Source organism: Myotis daubentonii, chromosome 12 (genome assembly GCF_963259705.1).
Source record: "Myotis daubentonii chromosome 12, mMyoDau2.1, whole genome shotgun sequence".
Lineage (NCBI taxonomy): Eukaryota > Metazoa > Chordata > Mammalia > Chiroptera > Vespertilionidae > Myotis > Myotis daubentonii.
Window position 1 is genome coordinate 7747128 of NC_081851.1, and position 17763 is coordinate 7764890.

Here is a 17763-nt window from a genome sequence, read left to right on the forward strand (position 1 = left end):
GGAGGGGAGAGCAGGGAGGGGAGGGAGGGGAGAGCAGGGAGGGGGAGCAGGGAGGGGGAGCAGGGAGGGGGAAAGCAGGGAGGGGAGGGGAGGGTGGGGAGAGCAGGGAGGGGGAGAGCAGGGAGGGGAGGGGAGGGTGGGGAGAGCAGGGAGGGGGAGCAGGGAGGGGGAGAGCAGGGAGGGGAGGGGAGGGTGGGGAGAGCAGGGAGGGGGAGAGCAGGGAGGGGAGGGGAGGGTGGGGAGAGCAGGGAGGGGGAGCAGGGAGGGGGAGCAGGGAGGGGGAGCAGGGAGGGGGAGCAGGGAGAGGAAGAGCGTCAGGGTCCTCAGAGCCTTAATCAGTCTGCTCTGAGGAGCAGCACTCTAAGTGCTATTTTTCAGAAAAGCAGCTCTAGGCTGTGAATGGGAACATTTCGCTGTGGCTGAGGATTCTATTTCAGTGGGTAAGACCCAAATCCACTTTTTTCTCTGCTCAATAACAAACCTCTTGCTAAATCGGATGGGGGATTAGGCCAAAAAGACCACAGTCAATGAGGCATGCTTCCCATTGTGCCTAGACCATGAGAATGGTTTTGGAAAATCGCCGGAGAGTCAGCCTCCTGAAGTCAGACCTGCAGGGCATCATGGGGCTTTCGCAGGGAGCCCTGACAAGGACTTGGAGTGGCTCGGAGGACCTGGAGAGCATGGAGGTGAAATGTAAGCTTCCTTCTTCCTGTCATTGCAACGTGTGGCATGTATTTGGGGCCGGCATAGCCTGCACTACTCCAGGAGTTTCTTAGCAGAGGTAGAGCACAGGTTACTCATTGCTATTGTAATTTACCTCCCCTGCAGGGGCAAGGAATGCCCCAGAGAATGCTCTTCCTGGGGTCCCCCTGTCCATCCAGCAGTCAGTGCTGGCACGTGTTTGTTGAGTGAATAAATGAGCAGATGATTGGTGCTGCTTGACAAGGATTGTTTCTGGAAATCCACCTGGAGCGTCACTTTGGGGGGGGAAAGGCGGATCAGTCTGGTGCACACACAGGCCTCTCTCTCCTGTCTGAATGGGAGTGCGTCAGCCTCTGCCCAGCGGACCTGCTGGCACAGCTGTTAGGATTACTTTTAACAATGCGAACCATTGTGCTTTTACTGTGTTTCACTACTTTGCAGAACCGTGATATGAAGCATGTGGATATTCTTGCCCTTTACTATCTGAAAATTGTCATCATTTTTCAACAACAACAACAAGTATTTCTTCCACAAAGAGCTCTGCGAGCTGCTAACAGTGTTCCCCTGGGAGGAGCCTGGACGGAGAGAAGGTGCTCTCCCCACTCCCACGCGGGAGCTGAGGCAGACACGGAGAGCTGCTTCAGGAGGGAACTGCAGAACGCTGGCGCCCCTCCCCAGCCTCCGGGCCAATCTAGGCCTTGGTCTGAGGGTTGCTGCCAGGGGGCTGTGGGACTACGCTCCCTTTTCTGCCCTTTGCAGATATGCCTGCCAGATGCCCCAGGAAGGTCTAGCGGCTTCTTCCCTGTGGGCGGAACCTCAACCCGTTACACCCAGCTCTGCCCGAACTGCCTCCCGGTGCCTGTGAGCTCCTTCAGGGGTCAGTGGTCCCTTATGCATCGTGTCCACCCGACACCTGGGAGCATTCAGTATTTCATGAGCTGACAGACAGGGATTCACAAGGCATGCAAAGCACCACAGTTATCCTGTCCTCTTTCTTGGACCTTGAAATAGGGCTGACTTTGGTAGGATTGTACCAGTTAGTGAAATACTGGACTAGGTCCATTCTTGTTGGTAAGTGGCCTCTGCTCATGCACCCCAGCCTCCCCTCCCTTGATGATCTCCCCTGCTCTGTCACTGTCCCAAATCCTAGCTCCTCCCCTAGGTATTCCCCTATGGACCAAACCAGTAACTAAAAGGTGGACACCTGCCCTGGCCTGTTTTACTCAGTGGTTAGAGCATCAGCCTGTCGACTAAGGGGTCACGGGTTCCATTCTGGTCAAGGGCTCATGCCTCAGTTGTAGGTTTGATCCCTAGCCCTGGTTGGGGTGTGTGTGGGAGGTAACCAATAGATGTGTCTCTCTCACATTGATGTTTCTCTCTGTCTCTCCCTTTCCCATCCACTCTCTCACTAAAAAACAACAACAACAAAAACCACACCTAAGCCAGCAAGTTTTAAAGCTATGGAGGGTAATGCTGATTAGTAGGAACTCAAAGGGTCCCCTCCTGGGCTACTGGCTCCCCCAGAAATCTCAGGGGGTTGCTCAAACCCTGTTCTTGCCCCTAGGAAGCCCCAGGAAGACACAGGCCTCTCTCCTAGGTGCCTGCCGAGATGCCTGCAGCCTGCCCCGGGCTCCTGTGTGCCTGTTGGCATCCTTGGGTGTCCTTCCATGAGGACACAGGGCCAGCAGGGAGCCTGGCATGCTGGTAGCCACTGGTAGGCAAATGCTCGAGGTCTGCCTGCAAGATCTGTCAGGTGAACCCTGACCAAGCCTCAGCCAGGGCCAGGGCAACCCAGTGGGTTTTCTAAACTCTGCTTGGTACCCAACAGCACCCAGAAGGTGAGAGAGCCAAAGGCTGGCTCATTGGGCTCAGTGCTGCCCATGCAGGTGACGGACTCAAGTCCCCACGTGACACATGCTCAGGCTCCACCCCTCATGTCTGTACTGAGCCTGTAGCCAGCAAGGCACTGAGCATCCCTCAGTGAAAGGACATGAGTAGACTTTAATGAAAATGACACGAATAGGCGAGGTCATGACTGCATCATGCAATGAGCTCATCTGGAGCCAGGTCTGTGGAATTAATTACAAGGTGTAATTATTATTTCGAAATATTTCTTTCCAATTCAGCAAGTGGTAGCGGCGGTTCCTAAGAGGCAAGACCATATAACTCTGAACTGTATGACCACAGATGTGACAAATCTGGATACAGAATGTATCCTTTGTGTTCAAATTGGGTGCGAAGCCGCAGGGGTGCTTTTGAACTTGTTCAGATGGTGTCCCTGGGTTACCTAGCCTACAAATACCGACAGCAAAATTCTGTTGCGTTGCTAGAAACCTTTTTATTTTTTTAAAATTTTACAACAGTATGAACGGCCTTTATTGGTGGCAATGGGAAGTGGGAAAGGAGGGGATACAACAGCTCTGGCTCCTGGGTGGCTTCACGGACTCTGTGGCTGCCCTTCGCAAGGCCAGCAATCTTTCTGTGTGTTTTGTGTCTTCACAGGTTTAAGCAGTTTAATTTCTTTGCTGGGAACATCGACAGACCTCCATGTATTCCTGAACTGTCTATCTTCAAATCTCCAAACATTTGTCTTCCAGGTACAAAACCATAGTTTTTTAAAGGGAAGAGGTGGGTGTTGATCATTCTAGCTACATAATAGCACCAAGTGCCCATGACCTAGTGGAATGAAAAAGATGTTTCTCTGGTGCTGGGGTCCAACCCCAGCAGGTCCAGGGGTCCCCAAAGGTGTGGATGGAGTCAGCGAAGAAGGAATGACACGGAGACAGCATTCAGTTGATCAGCAGCCTAGCCAGGATCTCTAGCCAGGATCTCCAGCCAAGTTCTAGTCTGGATCTCCAGCGAAGTTCTGGTTAGGATCTCCAGCCAGGTTCAGTCACCAGGTTCTAGTCAGGTTCTCTTGCCATGTTCTATAGTCAGGTTCAGTCCAGGATCTTTTGCCATGTTCTCTCGCTAGGTTCTGTCTCTAGGTTCTGTTGCCAGTTTCTGTCCAGGATCTTTTGCCATGTTCTCTCCAGCAAAGTTCTTCTGTCTCTAGGTTCTGTGTAGGTTCTGTCTTCTAAGTCCTGTCTTGTTACATCTGTATTTATACCAGTTGATTCCAATCCTATCAATCTCTATTCCAAAGGTTAGGGCGTTTCTTATCTCCATTCCAGGGAGTAAAGATTATGTAGCTTAAGCATGATTGTTCGTAGTTAAAGTGATTAATTGCCCGCCTGGCACTTAGTTAAGAGGTTTTATTCCCTCCCTAACTTCAGGGGAAAATCCCTACCTGGGGAAACAACCTTTCTCGGAGACCTTGGTTAAAACACATAGTGCCAAGAAGGTGAGCAAACATATTAAGAACAGTATGCCATATATGCCAGGTCCCTTGAAACAGCAAGTATGGACCGGCTACCGGCAAATTCCCCCTTTTTTATTTTTTAAAAGCAGGCATTAAAAAGAAAAACCTGAAATGCTCTCTTGTATCCATTTTAAGAGTAGGATTGGCGCTTTCCGCTATTACCTGAGTCCTGATCTATCATCCCAGGGAGAGCTTGCCAATCCTGCACTTTCCCGGGGTGGAAAGGCTGCAGTGGGGTTAAGGATAAGGCTCCTTGGGCCTACCTCCTCCCATGCCTTTACATTTACCTTTCCTTCCTCAGAAAAGCATGGACATACTTCTTGTATAAAACGTTCTGTCTGACTGGGAGTAACCTTAATTCCTCTGCTAGCAAGCATATGTGTTAAAAGATCAATACAGAGTCTTATTTCTTTAGACTCAGTTTGGCACATCTTCTTAATCTAAAGATCAATACAGAGTCTTCTTTCTTTGGACTCAGTATGGCACATCTTCTCAATCTAAGAATCAATACAGTGTCTTCTTTCTTTGGACTCAGTATGGCACATCTCAATCTAAGTTCTGTACTATCCACCTTCTTACCCTACTTATCCTCTATAGGGGGGTCTGCAGTACCCTGGAGGAGTCCTATCCGTCCTGAGTGTGGGGTTCTCAATGGGGGGGGGGGGCGGTGGCTTACCTAGGGGAATCCTGTTCCAGGGGTTCCCAAAGGTGTGGACGGAGTCAGCGAAGACTATCCACCCTCTTCCTATGGTGGAGTCCTATCCATCCCGAGAGTGGGGCTTACCTAGGGGTCCCTGTTCGGGCACCAGATGCTGGGGTCCAACCCCAGCAGGTCCAGGGGTCCCCAAAGGTGTGGACGGAGTCGGCGAAGAAGGAATGACACGGAGACAGCGTTCAGTTGATCAGCAGCCTAGCCAGGATCTCTAGCCAAGTTCTGGTCAGGATCTCCAGCAAAGTTCTGGTTAGGATCTCCAGCCAGGTTCTGTGTCCATGTTCCCTCGCTAGGTTCTCCAGCCAGGTTCTCCAGGTTCTCCAGCCATGTTCTGTGTCCATGTTCTCTTGCTAGGTTCTCCAGCTAGGTTCTCCAGGTTCTCCAGCCATGTTCCCTCGCTAGGTTCTCCAGCCAGGTTCTGTCCAGGTTCTCCAGCCAGGCTCAGTCACCGGGTTCTAGTCAGGTTCTCTTGCCATGTTCTATCCAGGTTCTGTAGCCAGATTCTGTCTCTAGGTTCTTCAGCCAGGTTCTCTTGCTAGGTTCTGTGTCTAGGTTCTGTGGCCAGTTTCTGTCCAGGATCTTTTGCCATGTTCTCACCAGCGAAGTTCTTCTGTCTCCAGGTTCTGTGTAGATTCTGTGTCTAGATTCTGTGTCTCTTGGTTCTGTCTTCTAAGTTCTGTCTCTAGGATCTTCATCTAAGTTCTGTCTCTTGCTGTCTTGTTACATCTGTATTTATACCAGTTGATTCAATCCTATCAATCTCTATTACAAAAGTTAGGGCGTTTCTTATCTCCATTCCAGGGAGTAAAGATTATGTAGCTTAAGCATGATTGTTCGTAGTTAAAGTGATTAATTACCCGCCTGGCACTGAGTTGAGAGGTTTTATTCCCTCCCTAACTTCAGGGGAAAATCCCTACCTGGGGAAACAACCTTTCTCGGAGAGGTGACCTTGGTTAAAACACAGCGCCAAGAAGGTGAGCAAACATATTAAGAACAGTATGCCATATATGCCAGGTCCCTTGAAACAGCAAGGATGGACTGGCTCCCGGCACTCTGGCCATAGTGTGTCAAGGCCGGTGTGGGTGCTGAGGACAGAAAAGCAGTGTCTCACTCCTGCGGCAGCCGGGAGTAGAAGCTGGTATGTCAGGCAGGTGTGTGTGCAGGTGCGCACACACGCTGGCTCAGGTGTGTGCTGTACGTGTGCAATGGGCCTGTGTACGCAGGTGAGGTGAATGAGCGTGTGTGCAGTGGCCATGGGTGAGTGTGAGTGCACCAGGCGAGAGCGTATAGGAGAAGTGGTTTTCTCTGTTTAGGGAGAACAGTACTTGTCTGTGTATTTTGCAGAAATATCCCAGTAAAGCATCAGGCTTGATTTTAAAGATCAAAGAAGAATTGGTGTTGAATGTGGGTGAATTTGGTCTTTCCGGATGACCAAACTGGGAGTTACTTCAACAGGGTCCTTGTTGGGCTCCATCATCAGCACCGTCTGCATCAGCAATCAGCAATCACACTTCCCGAGCTGAAAGTGTGATCAGAGAAAGCCCAGCACCCTTGGCCCAGTGGGAGCATAAGGGTGGGTGGGTGGGGACCTGGGGCTGTGCATTAGTTTGGAGACCAAAATAAGGTCGCCAGGGCCTCCCGCCTGAGGCATTGCCCTCTGCAGGCTGAGCAGTTATGAAAGGTCTTGATGAAGGAGGTGGGTTTAAATTGGGACAAGAAGGGTAGATGGGATGAAAATAACATAAAAAGACACCATTCCCGAGAGAAGGACGTGGGCCTGGGCACAGTGAGCATTGGATGTGGAGGGCCTGATAGGGAAGAAGAGGATACCCTGGAGCAGGCACGGGAGGCGTGGCCCTGGGACTGGGCTGTGGGAGCGCTCTCCTCTAAGCCTCGGTTACATTTCTTTCTCTCCCTTTCCCTCCCGGCCTGGCCTTGCCATATCCCTTCCTCCCAGTGGATGAGAAAGGGCAGAGGTGATAACGGGGATCATTCCTAAAGACTGCAGGGGGCACTGGGGTTGAAAACCTCATTGAGAGGAACCAGAATGTTCTACAGGAAAGCTGGGCAGGTCTCTGTGTCCATGCTTTGCTTCTTGAAAACCGTCACGCAGCTCCTGAATGGTACCCATGGTCCTTGGTGATCTCTGGCAGGGCTTCTTTGTCGCCGTGGTGACATGTCTGGCGTTGCATTGCTGCCGAGACGTTCACTCATTGGCCAGGTTGTCACTGATCAAACCTTCCATTCCTCTTGCTCAGCCTCTTTCACCGAGCTGAGCCCCTGAGCCCCGGAAGAGCACCCCTACCTCCAAGCAGCCCACGGGCTCGGGCTCCATCTAAACCATGTAACACCACATGTCTCCCAGCCTTCATCATGTGTTCAGCCTCACACTGAGGCGTGTTAGCAAGGCGGCGTGCTGTACCTGCATGCCTGTGAAGAGCTGGTTCCTGTAAAACAGCTTGGCTGATAAAACAAAGCGAAACACTGCTGCCAGGAAAATACTCAAGCGGCTAAAATGCAAATCTTTGGGCTTGTCAGGGGTGACTAATGGCTCCGGCCGTTCCCCTCTGGCAGCCTGCTACAGGGGAGTTCCATGTGTCACCTGCTCCCTCCTCCTGGATCCCCCATGGTTGGGCCCAAGAGAGTTTCTAAATGTAGGACCCGGAGATGCCACACTGGTGCGGGCCGAAGAGCGCTCAAGGCAGTGTGCCCACCGCCAGAGCTGCTTCTCACGGTGCTTTGTAAAGTGTCCTTGTGTTTGTTGATCCCACGGTTCCCTCCAGGAGCCCTGGGTCAGGTGATCAGAAACACCAGCCCGGGTGTCAGAGTCACGTGGGGAGGATGCTGCTACTGAAGGAAGCCCACGTGCACCCAAAGCCCAGGACAACCCTTCATTCAACACATGGCGGGGGGTACAGCGGGGGCTGATGGGAAGATGAGAAAGGGGGTGTCCTCATGTCTACCCAGTCTCTCCATCTCTTCTTTAGAGACTTGGGTTGAGCCAGTGGGTGGCTCACATTCATATGATGAGACTTAGGGGGGCTTCAGGGCCATTCATCCCAACATGTGCCTGTGAAATTAATGCGACTCCATTGCTTGTAATGCACTGAAAGTTTGGCCCAAGGCTACTCGCCATCTACATCCGCGGTTCTCAACCGGTGGGTCGCGACCCCTTTGGCGGTCGAACAACCCTTTCACAGGGGTCGCCTAAGACTATCCTGCATATCAGATATTTACATGACGATTCATAACAGTAGCAACATTACAGTTATGAAGTAGCAATGAAAATAATTTTATGGTTGGGTCACAACATGAGGAACTGTATTTAAAGGGCCAGAAGGTTGAGAACCACTGCTCTACATGAAGAGTTTCTTTGTCTGCATGCAGAAGCATGTCACTGGTGCCCAGTTTAGTGCCACTCGAGCTGTCAGATGGCCTCGGGTAAACTAGACGCACAGGTGAGAACTTGCAGTCCTCAGATAATTTACACAGTGCAGTGGTTAGTTCTGTGCTTTCCAAAGTCAGCACCGCTACTGTTCATGTTTATGGGACTCTGCCACTTTTCCACAGTATCAGACTTGGCAAGGACAAAATGTCCACCGAGCCTCTGGATAGCAGCTGCCAAGTGGACTGTGGTGAGGCTGTCCCTGAAGTATTTCTCTGAGACGATTCACAAGTGGACTCATTTTAAAACTTGTGTATAGTTTTTTAAGGAAGAAAAAGAGGCCAGTTTTTCACCTCCTTCCTTCTCTCCACAACATCAGGGGTTCTGCCCTGGAACCATTTCTGAGGAGTTGGATCAAAATTAGAAAAAGGCTGGTGGGTCACTGCTCCCTTCTCACCTTATTTCTTCCTCTTCTCATCAGACCACTTGAAATGTCAGTGCCTGACAAATGTGTGCATTTGAAAACGTGTTCTTCATTTTGTCATAAAACCTGGAATGTTTTCCTTCCAAAAATGTACAGCCAAGCAGAAGCAAAGGGGAGTTCACCAGATTGGCTGCCAGCTTCCAGCTGCGCTGGAATTTCGTGCTCACCACGGTGAGCAAAGCCCTGACTCTTCGCCACAGGGACAGTTTTGGTGAGTCAGAGAATGCAAAACGCTGTTCTACCTTTAAGAATGTTCCCATTGCGTGTAGAATACAGCCATTCTGTTCTTACGTAAAATACAACAGAGACGCAGAAAACTACAAAACTATAACAGCTTTTAAAAATAGCCGCAGGAGAATAGTTCCCACCAAACCGTCTGGCCACACTTTGCTTCCCATTCCTCGTTGTTGGCTGGGTAGGAGGCACCCCCTTGCTTTTGAATAGTGTGCTTTGGGGCATTTTGAGAAAAACACCGAGGCAGATAAGTGAGATGGAGAAAAAATTAGTGATCGGGAGCATCCATATTTAACTTTAAGGAATAAACATTGGTAAGGCCGCTGATGTTTGCAGATGGTGGAAAGAGTGAAGTAGTATCCATTTTGCAAACTTTCTGGTCAAATAGATGATCGTTCTCTGTCAGAGCTCACATCTGTCACCTCCATGGCTCAGATGCAGAACAGCAGAGTTGTAGGAAGGGAACCTCACCACAGAGCCCTCCAGCCCCATGAAAAGGGTTAACGTAAAAACATTCAAAGCTGTAAAGAATTTTTGTGAGTTTACTTGAGCCAGACTGTCAACAATTGCTGGGAAGCAGAACCTCAATGGATTGGATTGGGATAATGCTCAGGAAAATGGTGGTTGCTCACCTTGTTTTATACTTTACATCAAGGGGGGAGACGTAAGTGGGTGACATGAAATCCACTGGTGATAGATTAGGGAGGCGGGAGAAAGCAAAGCGGTGGGTGGGGTGGGGGGAGGGGCCTCTGGGATTGGATAAAAAGTAAAATGATAGACACATTACTTAAGTGGATACAAGATCGTTAACAGTCAACAATTAACATGATGACAATGAAGGGATTTATGGTCTCCCTCCTGGTGCCCAGGCTCATTTGGTTGGGGTTGGGGCGGGGGTTGGGGTGGGGGGAGAGAAGGAGGGAAGTTACAAGTTACTCTGACATTTCACAGGTATGTTATCTTAGTTGCAAAAAGACAATAGGCTCAGTTAAGATAAAAATTAACCTTGTCAGGGAAGATACCGGCCTAGGACATGACTACCCACCTTTAATGTTTACTTACAGACCATCCTTTGTGGTTACTGTGGGTCTCTCCGTTTGTAAGGCTGCCATGCAGGCCTCCCCTGGGCTTGTCAGGTAGCATGTGGCCTTTGGTCCACAGAAGGATCGTTCATCTCAATAGATACTTACTGTGTCCCCCAAAAAGTCCCAGGCACCTGGCTGGCCACTGGGCATAGAGCGGTGAAAGACAGGTGGTCTTTGCCCTGTGAGCTCGCACACTCATCAGGCTGCCGATGCCCTCACCGGTGAAAGGCAGGTAAGTGAGGAGCCGGGAAGACAAGGCCAGTGCTCCTCTGGGTCAGTCTTGCAAACACGCTGGAGCTCTGTCCAGGGTGGTGGCTGTGAGCTGCCCTGTAGGCGACAACCCTTTGCGTGAGGCCCTCCCTTTCAATGGTGCCCGACATGACTGCTTTATGCCAATGCTCCTCGCGCTGAAGTGGCAGCGCTTCCTATGCAGTCATGGGAAGAAACCCCGTCTGTGTTTGTTGCTTTGCCCCACCTACCTTCTCTGGGCCTCTCCACGAAGTAAAGAGCTAGCACCAGCGGCTTTTCCTCATCACATGGGCCGTGATTTCCAAGTCAACAGGTTAGTTGGGCTCATTCCAGACCAGGTCATGCCGCCCCACCAAGCCAGTGTCGTTCACCACAGGGCCATCCAGGGGGAATAAGCAGTAAAGCAGCGCTCGCCAACCCTTCAGACCTCACGGACCATCAGTGGTCCGAGGACCACCGGTTGGCGACCGCCGCAGTAAAGGGCTTTGAAATGGGCGAAAAGGCTCAGCGCCCCTTCTGAGTGTCTCCACCTTTCACCGTCTTAGCTATTTTCCAACTCTGTACCCTTATCAACTGATAACGCTAGAAATGCTCGCCAGCGGTGTCTCCGGAATGAGACAAACACTCAGAACTGGATGGGCAGGGCAAATCTGCTTCTGGAGAAGGGTGCAGCCGCCGCTGGAAATCATGGGCCAAGCGCAGTAAACGGGAAGTCCATTCGGGCTTTATTCCCTGACCTGGTCTGCCCTGCCCCTCACTCTGACTCTGACTCTGATTTGATTGGTCAGAGCTCAGAGCTCTGATTCACATTATTGTGCAATTGGCTAATTCAGAGGAAGGGGAAGGGGAAGGCGGGGCCTAAGATGGGGGCCCCCTGAAAGTCTGAAGGTCATAATCAAAATGGCAAAAGCTAAGATGGCCGTGAGCTCCTTTCTTTGACAGAAAAGATTGCTGGTTCCCTCTCACAGTTATAATGCAAATAGTAGTCTGCCCCAGAACTGCAAGCTGGTGCCAGTGGCTGCCACTGATGGCCACCCCAGGGACGGATCCCTTTGCGTGTCTCTGTAACTCTCTGCTGCCCACCTCTGCTTGGTACTTCAACTTCTCTTTCGAACCAGTTGCAACAACTTGCCAGTTCCTTCATCCACTCATGAGTTACATAGAACCTTTGACACAAGTCCATTTGATATCTGTGTAAGATTTGTGCTTTTACCTGAATTAAAAATTAACTTAAGAAATTTCAATCGGCCAGATCTCCCCTCTGCTTCTCAGCTGGACATTACTTATTTTTGTCTCCTGGCTGACCGAATGCCTTTGGGTTGAGAGCAGTCGGTGGAGTCAGTGCACCTGTCTCCTCGGCCAGTCCCTACAGGCCTGGAGGGAGAATGTCTCTCCATGCGGAGCACCCGCTGCCGTCCCTCACCCACGGCCCGGCAGGAGATGCAGCCACGCAGACTGCAACGGGCACGGGCTGCATGTTGGTCCCCACAGATGGCAGCAGGGCCCCTCTGCACGCTGCCCGCACCTCCCCTTCCACCCTCTCCCTCGCTTCCCTGTGTGCCAACTGTGGGAGGCTGAGGGGCACATCCTCCTGCTCAGAGAGTGGCACCCCTTTTTCTGTAGGAATTGCTTTCCCGCTCTCCTAGCAGATGGGGCTTAACTTCCCTTTCATGGCTCAGGCTAGTGAACTCTCTGTGCTTCCTGTCAGAGGTCACCGTGCTGGGGTTCTCTGGACCTGGGACGCCACGCGGGTGGTGGGCCCGCCCAGGACCCTCAGGGACAGTGGTAGGGGAAGCTCCAGCCACAGGAGTGAAAACCCCAGAAAAGTTGTTAGTTTCACAACGAATGTCATTTGTCCATTGAGTTATTCACTTTGGTTGTTATTTAAATGTAGGGTCCTGGCACCTGTTTCATTTGCTGCTTTTGGAATATGTGACTCATATCCTGCAGTCATGCTTAGAAGAGGAAGTGGAGAATGATGGAGGAAATCTCAAGGAGATGCCACCAGATGACCAGTCTCCTGTCCAGCCTGACCAGGCACCTTGCCAGCCTCCAGATTCTTCACTATCTCAGGAGGATGAAAGCCCGTGTATGGCTCCGCCCTGGGTGGTGCTGGAGCACGTGAGCCAGAGCCAGTGTCCCGTGGGAGTGAGCAGTGTGGCTCTCAGGGTCCTGGGCTTCCTGGTGGACACTGCCACGGGCAATAAGGTACCGAGGCCGGGCGCCAACTCCTGGTCAGTTTTTTCAAGGGCAGTACGAACCACCAGGTGGTTAGGAAACCCATAAAGACCCCCTTGTCCAAACAAACAATGACTTAGACTCTAGAGTGATCTTTGCTTTGGGTGACTTTGCCAGGAGTGATTATAATAGCTTATCTGTTGATCACTGTTTGGCTCAGTTTGGGGTGCATTAATATGAGCCTGGCACGATTATGGTGCGGAATATGTGGATGGCCTGGGTCTTGCCTTCCCAGAGTTTCCCTGACCTTAACGAAAAATAGATCACGACTGGCCACTGCGCTGAGTGGTATGCACTGAAAGTGCCTCTGGCATCAAGGAAGGAAACATCGGGTGGTCTAAACAGAAAGGATTTGAAAAGATGGAATTGAAAGACATAAAATTAAGGATTCTATTTATCCAACACCTACTATACACCCTTTATATACATTATCTTCAAGCCATACAATACTACAGAGTGTCTATTCAGATCACTTTCATGTCATGAATGAGAAAACTGAGGTTCAGAGAAGCTAGATGACTTGCTCAAAGTCATACAGTAAGCAAATTGGGACACAGAGATTGGAGCCCTGGCCTGCCTGATCTCAAGTCCATTCTTCTCTCACAATACTAGGAGCATGATTCATGCCCTGAGAAGAGTAGGACACAGGTTACCGAGGTCAGAGATCTGGCCTGGAATGCCAAAATGAGGAGCCATACTGATGCAGGAAACAACTGAAACACTCCCGCTGATTCAGGGGAGTGGCTAGTTTACAAAACCTTGACAACAATTGTCTTGGAACTAATTTCTAAAACTTCTATGCCTATGTTTGGAAATTTAGCCAGTTTACATCGTATCTCTTCTGCACCCATGAGTTCCTCTTTTGCGTAGATGAGAGGCGCTTAGTAGGAGACCATTAAAGGCAGGGCATTGCCCTTGACCTGGGTTAATTGTGGTCCTGGCTAAGGGATGAGTCACAGCCTGAAAGTGTTCATGTCCTACAGTCCTCAAAATAACTGGAAGCTTCCAGGGCCCTCTCCTTCCAGAACAAAGCCTCTTCCCAAGTTCTCCAGAGTGCAAATAACCTGTAAAGCTGCTATGGAGCACTGCTCAAAAAGGACTCTGTGCTAGACAAAAACACTATGACTGGAGCGAAGGAAATGCATCTCTTGGTTTTTTAATTCTCTGTCTGTATTTGGTCTTATTTCCCAATGGCTAATTCATGTATCCAGCTGTCTTCAATGACCTTGGTGCAGTAGATTCAGACATGTGCCTGTAAATAAGAAACTCACCTCTTTTGTGAGTGTGTGTGTAAAGCAGACATACTAATGAGGCTTGAAATAGTGAAATACTGACCCCAAATCATGGACCCAGTGGCAAAAGGATGAGGATGGGAGGAACTGGGCCTCCTTAGAAGAGGACTAGCTGGAGCAGGCAGGTAAGGCACCACTCACCAGTTGGTGTTTCAAGGCTCTTGGCAGAGAAAAGGTCCAGTTAAATCTTAAGAAGGGACTAGTTGGCTGTGCTGTGCCCAGGAGAATGTCTCTCCCTGCTCCCTGACCCTATGGAGAATGTATCCCATCCTGGAAACAGGGCCCTGCAAGGGCTGGCCAGTGGGAAGCTCAACTAAATACAGTGGGGCCTTGACTTACGAGTGTCCCGACTAACGAGTTTTTTGAGATACCAGCTGTCTCTCAGGCAATTTTTTGCATTGAGTTGATAGAGTAATTTAAGTTAACGATCTCCTTAACGAGCTTGGTCTCCGAACGAATTAAACTCGTAAGTCAAGGCCCCACTGAAACATCCTGTACAGCCTTAACAAGACAAGCATGTGTGCTTGGCATTCAGCTCCAACAGTGCCGATCTCTCTTATCACTGGCTGGAGCAAGAGCTAGGATGGTAGACAATTTAGTCACCAAGGTAACTGGGAATAAACTTTTACCTCTGGGGTGTAGTTGGAAGTGGCTGGGGAGCAGACACTGAAGGGCTCTCTGTATTGGGCATTTCAATGCATCATTTCAGCAACCCAACAAGATGGTGTTATCATTGCTCCCATTTCTCAGATAGCAAAACTGAAGCTCCTGGGGATGAGTAATGCTCCCAAGGTTACTTCGCCAATAATAGGCAGAACAGGGATTCAAATCTCCATAAATCTTCTTCTGAGACTATCCTTTTCTAGCACCTTCTCTCTCTCAAAGGGTATGTCCATGTGTTTTCATTCCAAGATCAGAGAGTTGGGAGTAAATGAAAAATATCTTCAAGTCTGATGATTTGGGGAAATAAGTAGCATTTCTGGTACATAAATTCCTGTGTTTAAACTCTACATCCTCCACTGAGAACCTTGGAAAAGTCGCCCAATCTATCTGGGCCTCAGTCTCCTCATCTACAAAACAGTAATAATAATTTCTAAGTCCATGAGGCCAGTATGAGGTTTAAATAAGTTAATCATCATTCTTAGAACATGAAACTCGTAGAGCATAGTAAGTAATCATTGTTATTATTTTTCCAACAAAACCTCCTAACACTCTCTACCCGACACTCTCTACCCAACCCACTAGCAATTCTGAAATTCATTGTATTAGGGTTTGACCTACATCATGTGCCACATAACATTTTGGTCAACAATGGACCGTATGTACAACAGTGGTCCTATAAGATTAGAATGGAGTGGAAAAACTACTATCACCTAGTAACATCATAGCACAACACATGCATTACTCACATGTTTGTGGTGATGCTGATGTAAACAAACCTACTGCACCTCCAGTTGTAGAAAAGCATAGCATATGCATTATGTATAGTATATAATACCTGATAATGATAATAAACAATTGTTATTGGCTTATACATTTACCACACTATATCTTTTATCATTACTTTAGAGTGTACTCTTTCTACTTATAAAAAAACATTTGCTATAAAGCGGCATGCCATGTCATGCTGGCTACAGTCTCACACAGAGTCTCCATTGCATCATTTTCTCTTGCACTTGATTTAATCTCATGTTGTTTTGTACATTAACATGCTGTGCAGCTCTGTAGCTTAGGAGCAATAGGGTAACTGTACAACCTAGCTGTGTAGGAGGCTACCACCTAGCTGCACTTCATGAGGTTCACATAATGATGAACTTGCCCAATGACAAAGTTCTCAGAATGTATCCCTGTAGTTAAGAGGCGCATGACTGTATATTTAATTGGCAGAAACATTAGAGAAGGTATGAAAGCATTAAAAGCAGATGAGTGTCACATAATCCAAGGTAATATGCATTAGAGATTAATTAAACCTGCTTCTCTTGGTGAATGCTCACTGAATTAGCGATAGTGACTTGATTTGATGCCAAAAAGTTACGCTCATTCAATTTTCATTGCACTCATTATTTAGCATTGCACTCATCATCAACAAAAAGTACACTCCCTGTGCCTCATCTGCACTCATCTGCCATGACCAACGCCCATTCCGTTGCACATCTGTGTCAGCTGCCTTCACTGAACAATTAGCATTGCCCTGCACCTGCGTGAGAGCCCAGGCCAGCACTCAGATTTCCATCGCCATCTGTCACCCTTCTACCTTCTAACAACGTTCAAACTAGGAAGACACCAAGGCGTTTTAAGAATACTGTAAAGAATTACACTGGGATGAGGTGGTATTAGAATATTTTTTTGAAAATTCTTAGTTTTTGGTTTAGGCCATGTGACTCAAGGATTAAAGCATAGCAAAAGTATTAAAAATAATAAGTGACTCTTCAGCTGTAGGGTAAAGGTGAAGACAATGTTTTTTTAGAAAAGGAAAACATCTTTGCATTGGGTGATGATGGTTATTATCAAATTTACAGAGCAAGGGTGAGAAATATTCTTTCATGAACCTTGCATTTGAAGTTATCTTGTACACATCTTTGTCAAAATATAGTAGCTTACTGGGGGCTTATTAATGGAATCAGACCAAGAAAGTATATCACTGCTGGTTTGTAAAGTAATCACGTGCAAGGATTTGCCAGTCCTCCCTCTGAGCTAAGGGAAGGATGGCATTTTATCCTTGTCCTTCTGATGGGAAGACCCGCTCAGGCAAGTCAGATGGCTTATGTGAGAGCTGGCACTTCAGTTCATATCAGAGTCTATGAACCTCTCAAATCTATCACTACGACATTGAGTGCCATTATCTATCTTTTTGATGGATGGTGGAGGGAGGGTCTATGTGAGAACTTGACCGAATTATGTTAGCCCAGAACTGGCAAGAATGCAGGATTGGTATCCATCTGGAAGGCAGGCAAAGTGATGTGTGCTACAGCCACGGGGAAGCCCATGGGTATTTCACAGCTTCCTCGTGAGTCTCTTCAATGGGAGAGTGTGGTTTTTCAAACAGTGTCTCACAAACCATGGCAGGCAGCCCCATTCCTTTTCCTAAAGAGAGCCCACCTGCTCCCACTCCCTGGCCTCTCTCGCACCATCTCTGGTGGAGATTCCTTCCATGAAGTCCTCACCGACCCTGAGCATTCCCCTGAGAAATTAGGATCTCCTGTAGCAGAATAAATCCACAAGCTTCCCAATGTGGGGGCAAGGGTGTGGTAGAAGAATTCAAATGGTGGGCCCTGCATTATTTTACCTTTTGCTTTTAAACATTTCCCTCTTCCAGCTCGTCCAGGTATCGTTGGAAGACACGGCCACCAAAAGCACCGTCAACCTCAGCCTCCCTGTGGGACAAGAGGCCCTCATCACCCTCAACGATGGACAAAAGTTTGCGATTCACATACCAGATGTACCCCAAAGCTCTGAAAATATTCATTTCAGGGAAAGCAGTGCTAATAAGTAAGACTATTTATTTGAATAGGACAGGAAGAAAACATAGATTTTCATTCTTAAAAATATACGAAATGCTAAAACTTTTGCATTGATAAGAAAAAAGATTGCATGTACATAATAGAGTGTAGTATTGTCTATTTTATGTTTATGTGTATGTGTGTTTCAAGGAGTTGGTTTTGATGAAACATATAAACTGATTTGGAGAATAATATTGGTAGCTGTTTGCTTCTCCTTTGGGCTTTCCAGGCGTTTCTACTTGGGGACTTCGCAGAAGAGAAATCTTGTTGGGAGAACAGAAATTGATATATTGTGGGCCATTGGAAGGGCACCAGGTGTTAGGTTGGTGGGGTCAGACTGGACCTGGGTTTAGCAACCTTGGTACTTAGGTTCTGGCTAGGAAAGAATTCAGAGCCAAGATTCAAACTATAAGAGAAGATTTATTTAGAAAATCATAGAGGTGGAAGAAACAATTCTTAGAAAAAATGGGCCAAGGAAACAAGTCATAGAGGCAAAGGAAGGGCCCTAGAAGCTTGGGAGT

General features: G+C 48.6%; 1 protein-coding gene across 1 annotated transcript in view; it reads left to right on the plus strand.

Moving 5' to 3' along the window:
* The window catches only part of RFX8 (regulatory factor X8), a 37634-nt gene extending 20211 nt beyond the window's left edge, over positions 1-17423 (plus strand). The window contains exons 8-12 of the mRNA XM_059660684.1: positions 555-693; positions 3205-3299; positions 8741-8855; positions 12107-12420; positions 17059-17423. Of these exons, the coding sequence (XP_059516667.1) occupies positions 555-693; positions 3205-3299; positions 8741-8855; positions 12107-12420; positions 17059-17235 (840 nt within the window). The 3' untranslated portion in view covers positions 17236-17423. The remainder of the gene's footprint in view (positions 1-554; positions 694-3204; positions 3300-8740; positions 8856-12106; positions 12421-17058) is intronic.
* The last annotated feature ends 340 nt before the right edge of the window (positions 17424-17763 follow it).